The 8,348-nt window shown below is 35.1% G+C and overlaps 1 protein-coding gene across 1 annotated transcript in view; it reads left to right on the top strand.

Moving 5' to 3' along the window:
* The first annotated feature begins 1,721 nt into the window (after positions 1 to 1,721).
* LOC126750504 (N-alpha-acetyltransferase 40) overlaps positions 1,722 to 8,348 on the top strand; it is a 39,651-nt gene continuing 33,024 nt past the window's right edge. The window contains exon 1 of the mRNA XM_050460137.1: positions 1,722 to 1,986. Within this exon, the coding sequence (XP_050316094.1) occupies positions 1,873 to 1,986 (114 nt within the window). The 5' untranslated portion in view covers positions 1,722 to 1,872. The remainder of the gene's footprint in view (positions 1,987 to 8,348) is intronic.

The raw sequence follows: 8,348 nt of genomic DNA, 5'->3' as shown, positions 1-8,348 counted from the left end.
GTAAATCCGTGAAAGTATTCCCACTTGCTAAGTACCTGAAATAAATATTTTATTATAAAATATCTCCTTTTTCCTTTAAGTGGAAAAGCTGCAAAAACGATGGAAAACATCCAGCGGCCAAGAAGCTGAGTAAATATATCTATTACGAGAATTTGAAATTTTTGGAGAAAAGTTTAGATCTAAATAAGTAAGATATTTTCTCATTGTTATTTTGTTGTGAACTTTAATACGTGTATTGTTTTAGCACTCAGACAAATTTGGAAAATTCTGAAGATGAGGAGCCAAATGAAGTTGAGAACGATGAGGTTGATGCAGATCTAGAAGAAACTGACAGAGTTGAGCAAGTGGAACGCGCTGAAACAACGAAGCGAAAAAAAAAATCAGATTAGCTTGAAGACGGCCTAATGCGATTTTTGGAGAGGAGTCAAAATCAACAATTTGATGAAGATAAGTCGTTTCTAGAGTCTTTGTTACCGTCACTAAAAAAATTTAACGACAACCAAAAACTAGAGTTTTGAATAGGAGTTCTAAATCTAATTAAAAAAATTACAAAACCTTTGCCAACGATACCACAATGGGAATATACATATAATTATCAAAAACCTTATAACAACTACGGCAATTGGCAACAGGCTTCCGGATCCAGATCCACAACAACAATATCAACGCCCGCGGTTTCACCCTCATCTGGAAGTTATACATCGATTCCACGTTCTCCTGCGCCTCCCTATCAAAATACTGTTCTTGGTGATAATGAGAATCAATTTAATGACTTGATTGAATATAAACAGTTGTAGTCTGCATCTCTGATTTTTTATTTCTATATTTCTATATTAAATATTTTATATTTAAAATTTTGTTAAAAACTACTTGTAATAATACAATAAGTACAAATATATTTGTGTAAATACGCAAAACCCATATGCTTTTCTTATTTTAATCGACACCACGTTATCACACTATTTATCATACTTTTGCGAATGACATGATACTAATAAATATAGAAAAATAAATGTATAGTAAATTTTTACTTGCCTTAGAGTCACACATAGCCTTTCCCTTGTTGAAATTGACAGTCGAACCACATTTGGATGCTTCAAATTATTTTCTATTTTACTATGTAATTCATCAAACGTTGTTATTGACATACGAAAATAATTAAAGAACTTTTTTGGATGTTCACGTAATTCCGAATACATTGTAACGAATGCACCTTTAAGTAATCGCTTTTCAACAATGGGGTGTATCCATATCTTTTTCTTTTGTTTACGCTTTTTTAAAAGGTAATATGCAGCAATGGCAACAACGCTAGATGTTTCCTCTTGCATGTTCATTTCTGTACTGCCGTCAGCGCTAGTCGGTACGCCCCATGTGAAATTAAAAACGACGCGTAGTCATACGCGTGACCTTAATACGCGCGCGTACCAATACGCTCCATGTGAAACGGCACTTAGGAAGAAACTCACCTTCTTCTAATGTTTAAATATAATGTTCTCGGAATATTTATTTAAAACTTTTAATAAATGTTTGGTATTCACATTTTTTGAAGAGAGCAGGAATGTTTTAGTTTTCTAAATGCATAATATTTTATACATATCCGCAAGTTTAAATCTGTTTTCGTATTATATAATTGACATATAAGTGACAAGAAAAATTTAAGAAGTAAATGGATGTCAACAGTATCAGTCATCGTATAATTTGTTTAGCTGTAAAAACCGCTCGACAACGGGTAAAGTTTCGAGACGTGAAATTAAGGTGAAAAGGTTACTTACGTCAAGTAAGACCAAAATAGAGTTGCCTGGAATGTATCGTTTATTTGTTGAACAAAATCGGTTGAATATTTAATGCAATATAAAAGTTCATGCTTTAAACATGAGAAGACTATTTAAGCAGAAGGAAAGTTTTCAAATGGATGTGTCTGTGAAACTAACGATATGGAGAATTCCAGGAATACCTAAGAATCTAGGCATGTATGGATTGCTCAGAGTAAGGTTTTTTCCATAGTATTTTTTTAATAACGAATTCACATTTTTGAATTTCCATTTTTTATTTTTATTGATAGGAGAGGAAAAAATGGGCAAATTATTGGGTAATGTGTTTTTATTTACGTCTGATATTTAAATATATGAATTTTAATTCTGATATTTAATTTAAAAATGCCAAACGTAAATTCCAAACGACATAGCTTTTGATATGTTAGCAGTGTATTTTGAGTTAATCCAAATGCACGCATTGCAGCCCGTATATATGTCCAAAGATATCCTGACAGAAGACACTATATTCATAGAGTCTTTACCGGTTTAGCTACCAGGCTAAGAAATACTGGAAGTATTCGCGGCAATATTCATCGAAGGCGAGGGCGCATAGAGGCAAACGTTATAAATGTTTTGGCATATATTGAAATAAACCCTCACATAAGCATCCGAAATATTTCTAGGGAATTGGGAATATCCCACGGTACAGTAGAAAATATTCTGAAGGAGCACAGGTACCTATTTTTATTTAGACTTCATCCATATCACGTGGTTCTGCACCAGGCGCTTCTCGAAAAAGACTGATAACAGATTTAATTTCTGTCATTGGCTGTTGAACATGGTTAGAGAAGATACCCGATTTATCTCGAAGATATTATGGACGGACGAGGCATCATTTAGCAGTGATGGTGGTGTAAACCTGCATAATTGGGCAGAAGAAAATCCCCGTTGGATCCGCGAGACTCAACACCAAGGCAGATAGACTGTAAATGTGTGATGCGGCATTATTGGCGGAAAAATTATTGGTCCTTTCTTTTTCAATCAAACACTTTCTGGTAATGTGTATTTAAATTTTTTGCAAAATGATCTCCCGGGGTTACTGGAAGATGTTGATTTGGAAACAAGAGGGCAAATAATTTTCCAACATGCTGGTTGCCCTGCACGTTTTGCAGTTCAAGTTCGTCAATACTTAACCAGGCAGTATCGTTTGTGGATAGGAAGAGAAAGTATATTTCCTTGGCCTGCTCGATCTCCAGATTTGACTGTCCTAGATTTTTATCTGTGGGGAAGGATTAAAGATTTAGTTTTTGCCACCTCACCCACAACACAGAACGACACGCAAATTCCTTACCCACAGCAGAAATCCAGACAGCGATTCTGTCAACGACAAAACGACTTCGACTATGTATTGAAAATGAAGGAAAACAGTTTGAGCATCTAGGACACCATTAAAAATATAAAACAATTTATTTATTACAAAAATTTGAGTTCTGGAGTTTTTTTTTGTTCAAAGACATTTTAATTAATAATTTCGGAATGAAATAAGATATCGAGTTGCGGTTTGTGCCAGTTTTTATGTTTTTTCAGCTCTTTTAGACTAAATGAAAAAAAATACATCGTTGTATTTAATATTTGCCAGAAAATCGCTGAAAAAGTCCAAAATAACACAAACCGCCCTCATGCGCTCAACAAAACAACTAAGTCGGATAAGTAATTATACCACATAAAAGCCTGATAATTACCCTTGAAAACAAAAGCAAGCTCGTTAAAATTGGTTAAGCCAATCAAAAGTTATCAACAATTTTGCATATAAATATTCAACCCTTCCCCCACCTATTATTTGACAGATTAAAAAAAAATTTCAATCAATGCTTTATTATCATAAAATTTAAAATTTTGTTGACAAAGCTATTATTTAAATAAATCATACAAACAAAATATACACAAAGACAAAACAAAAAATACAAATATATAAAAATAAAAAATACAACAAAACATACAAAAAACTTAACAATTTTATAAATTGTTTAGGTCACATTTCCTTAAAATCTATAAAATATATATACATTCACTTGTATACAAAGTCGGCAAAAGGCAGTTGTTTACAAAAACATTATTAGCAAACTACTAATTTGTTTATATAATATACGAATATTATTTATGTACATTATCATAACAACATAAACAAATTTACCAGTGTTTAGGAAGCGCGTGCTTAAAATTACATAACATTAATTATTAAAAAATTAAAAAAAGTCGTTTACTGTGTATAAGGCTCTCTCCAGCAAGTATGATTTCAGAGCTTTCCGAAATTTGGAAAAAGTTGTTATTGATTTGATTTCAAATGGGAGATGATTGTGCATTTTTTTTGCATTATAAAGAATGGATCGTTTAACTAGTTCTGATCGTGGGGTTGGTAGATAAAGATCGTACTCTGCGTTTCTAAGAGGATAATTGTGAGATGGCCTTTCTGACATATCTGATAAGTGCTTGCGGATTAGGCAGACGGATTCAAATATAAATAAGGAAGGAAGAGTTAGTATTTTAAATTTTTTAAAATATTCCTGGCAGTGAGTTCTGTAATTTAGTCTTAATGAATAGCGTATAGCTCTCTTTTGTAGCTTAAATATGCGTTCAAATTGAGTCGCACCACACGTACCCCAAAACGGAAGGGCATATCGGAGGTGCGACTCAAACAGGGCATAATAAACTGTTATAGCCGTTGCCAAACTTAGCTCCCTGGATACTGATCTCAGAGCAAAACATGCAGAACTTAATTTTTTGGATAAGTAATCGATGTGGATATCCCATTTTAAAGAGTTGTCTACCATCAGTCCCAAGAACTTTACGGAATCAACGACCTCCATTCTGTTGTTATTAATTACAAAAGGTTGCAACGCACCGCTAAATGATAATACTCTAGTTTTTGAGACGTTAAGGCACAAGAGATTTGAATCGCACCACGATTTAATGGTGACTAGGTCACGAGATATGGTTCTACGAAGAGCCACCATATTTAAGTTGCTCCAAGAAAAACTAGTATCGTCCGCAAAGAGACAAATTTTACCATTTATGTCCAGATTAGCAATATCATTTATAAATAGAAGAAACAAAATAGGGCCTAGAACTGAGCCCTGAGGTACCCCGCATTCTATTGGCTTGCTCGAAGACGTCATCGAATCAACCCTAACAAACTGATTCCTGTTGTTCAGGTATGACATGAACCACTCGAGAGGTGTTCCTCTAATTCCATAGTGCTGCAATTTATTAATTAGGATATTATGGTTTACACAGTCGAAAGCTTTAGAGAAATCACAGAAAATTGTTGCTGTAGAAAGATGGCTGTTTAGGCTGGAGTATATATTATTAAAGAGGGACAACATAGCATCATTGGTGCACTTGTTACTTAAGAATCCGAACTGATGCGGGGTTATAATTTTATATTTAAACAAAAAGGATAAAAGTCGTTTCTTTACCAGTCTTTCAATAATCTTCGATAATGTTGGGAGAAGTGCAATTGGGCGATAGTTCGAACATTGATCCTTCTCGCCCCCTTTATGTAAAGGAATAATAATTGCCGTCTTAAGGCAGCTTGGAAAGATTCCAATTTGAAGAGACATATTAATCAAGTTGGTAAGATGGTTTAAAGTGATATCCGGGAGATTTGAAAACATTTTGAGCATTAGACCATCAGCCCCAGATGAAGATTTGTTTTTAATGTCTTTTATTGTGCTGCGTACTTCTTCTAATGCTATGGGTGTAAGAAAGAAATTATGTACATTCTCATTAGCGAGATATGAGAGAGGATCGTGGGAAGGAGTTACGGTATTCATGAGATTTTTGGCTACATTTATAAAGTAGTTGTTTCAGTTATCCGGTGAAGTGGGGATTGTGATAGATGGAGAAGCCTTATCCCTTAATTCATTAACAATAGACCAAGTTTCCTTACCAACATTTGCAGAATTAGAAATCCTTTTATTGTAATAGAGGTCCTTGGCTGCCTTTATTGTTTTATGGTAAATTTTTTTGTACAACCTTACGTAACCGTGGAAGAACACACTGTCTGAGAATTTTTTTAAGTGTGATAAGAAGCGTATATTTTTAGAAGACAAGCGTAAGCCTTTAGTAGACCATGGTTTTTTTTGTTTAATTTTGATGGGTCTAAGAGGAAATGAGTTGGATGCCAAATCAGACAGTGACTTTATAAATCGAGAAAACTCAGTGTTAACATCATCAGATAGGAAGTCCCAGTCCGTTCTTAGACATAGATTTTTGAAATTTAGGAAATTTTTTTCCCCAAAGATACGACACATTTTGCGCGGGACTCTTTTATTTTTGTGATTTAGAGAAAATTTAGTTAACACTGCTTCATGATCGGAGAAACCTGAGTTAAAGACAGTTAAATCAACGAGTTCCGGATCAAAGGTTGATACGACGTAGTCAATGATACTAGAGCTAGTTTTGGTTATTCTGGTTGGGGAGTTAATATGCATAACCATCCCAAATGAATCAAATATGGACTGAAGGGATTCCTTAACAGCACACACACTGGAGAAGTCAATATTAAGATCGCCACACAAGATTAATTTGCTTATTAAGGGCAGGGATTCTAGCAAGCTTAATAATTTTTGGCAGAAAATTTGCACGTCCGCGTCAAGTGTTTTGTAAATACAAACTATATAAAGGTCAAGGGTATTATGATAGACAATGGAAAATTCGAATACTTTTTCAGATAATAAATTATCAAATTTTGTGACCGCGGAAAAATCGTTGTTAGTGGACATTATCATAGTACCCCCATGAGATAAATTACTTCTATTATATCTAGCTAAAGTGGTATAGTTTTTAATAAATATAGGCTCATCAGTCTTTAACCAATGTTCTGTTATGGCAACAATATGTGGAAAGTTTAGCTCTTCCAATAAAAGATGTAATTCGTCTGTTTTATGTCTTAAGGACTGAATGTTAATGAGAAATATATTAAGCTTGCTAACGTCCATTTTTTTAGAGGGTGCTTGATCCTCTATTCGCGTCGTTTTATTTAAAAATTTTTTGACTTGGTTGGAGAAAAATAATTAGTTTGACCTTCTCTAATTTTCTGGAGCCGTAGGAGTCTTTCTGAAGAGAAGAAGGATCCAAAGGCGGAGAGGTCTGCTTCAATTTCAGCCGAACCAATACCATAGGCATTATGAAACCGACAGTATAATTTTCTCAGGGAGTCCATGTCAGTGGGAAGTCCTTCTGCGGCAAGCATTAGTTTAATGCTAGTTTTCGTGTGCCCTTCAAAGCATGTACTCGCCGGCAGGTCGTGGAGGTATGCCAGGTAGAGCCTTAGTGATTTTAAAATTGAGGGGTCCCTCAGTCTGGCCAATAGGTAACGGCTATTCTCAGGATCAGAATTTTGGGACAGCCTCACTATTGGCGGAGTCAACGGATCCATAAAGGGCTCGTCTTCGTTCATCGTTTTTTTTTATATTATTATTTTAGAGGGTTTCCGTGCAAGGGACTTACTCGCAACGATTGCTTCCTTGTCTGAAGCAATTCTTAAAGATCTCTCTGGCGTAGCAGTGGCTTCTGGTGGTGGCTGAATATTGGATGTTGGTGAATCTGGATGGGTTAAAGCATTCAATTTGTAGCCACCTACAATTGTACCTGCTGGCCACATAGTTGGGTCTTTTAAAGTTTTTAGGTGCTCCTTTTTTTGCACGCCAACTTTGAAGTCTGAGTCTGGACAGTCCTTGTTCTTCAGCATAGGAAAGCATCTAACAAAGTCCGTGGTTTTAAGTTTCTCCTTGACGTAGTGTGCAAGTTGATTTGCTGTATAGGATGAGGGGATCCTAGACACAACCACGTATTCCCATTCCTCTTTTACAAAAGATTTGGAAGGTGGAGGAGTGGTTTTGTTTATGGGAGTCTTCACATCTATAGGCTTTTCCAAATGCTCGGTCTGCGTTGAACAGGATTTTTTTGGTTTCGGATTTTTGATTTCGATTTGAAATGAAAAATGTTTAGAATTTATCATACTTCAAAATGGCATCATTCTTCTCTAGGATTCACTTTGAATATTTTCAATAAAACCATTTTTTTCTATTTCAATGTTGTATTACGCCCCCTAGCGGTCATCGTACGAACTTGTAAATACTTTCTAGCAATTTCTCCTTGCCGCTTTTATCATAAATATTTTTTCCCTACGCTGTGCGATGAGTAGTTTACTCAGATATGGCCGGCGACCTCTCTTAGTTGTACACCCGGTACATCAGTCCTAGTCATGTTACTGCGTTCCTTGTTATGTAGTGCGTTTTTCTGTTAACTCTTTGACAAGTAAGTAATTTTGTTATTCTTTATATCTGGTCACTCTATAACCCTTCTGAACATCATAGAGCGGCTCTGAAGATCGTCTAACAGTCCGAAAGCGCTTATTTTATTTTAGTTAGAAATTATTAATTTGAAATACAAAACTTTGTCCTTTGTGTTTTATAAAAGGCATAATGTTTTAAGAAGCAGATCCTCTACATAGGTATATAGAGTGGTCTCAAGATATGAAGAATTTTGTTTCTACCTACCCTACTCCTATTGTGAATAGGCTTCAAGAGC

This window comes from Anthonomus grandis, chromosome 2 (assembly GCF_022605725.1).
Source record: "Anthonomus grandis grandis chromosome 2, icAntGran1.3, whole genome shotgun sequence".
Taxonomy (NCBI): domain Eukaryota; kingdom Metazoa; phylum Arthropoda; class Insecta; order Coleoptera; family Curculionidae; genus Anthonomus; species Anthonomus grandis.
Note: the sequence above shows the minus strand (reverse complement) of the source record. Positions and strands in the feature narration are given on the sequence as shown.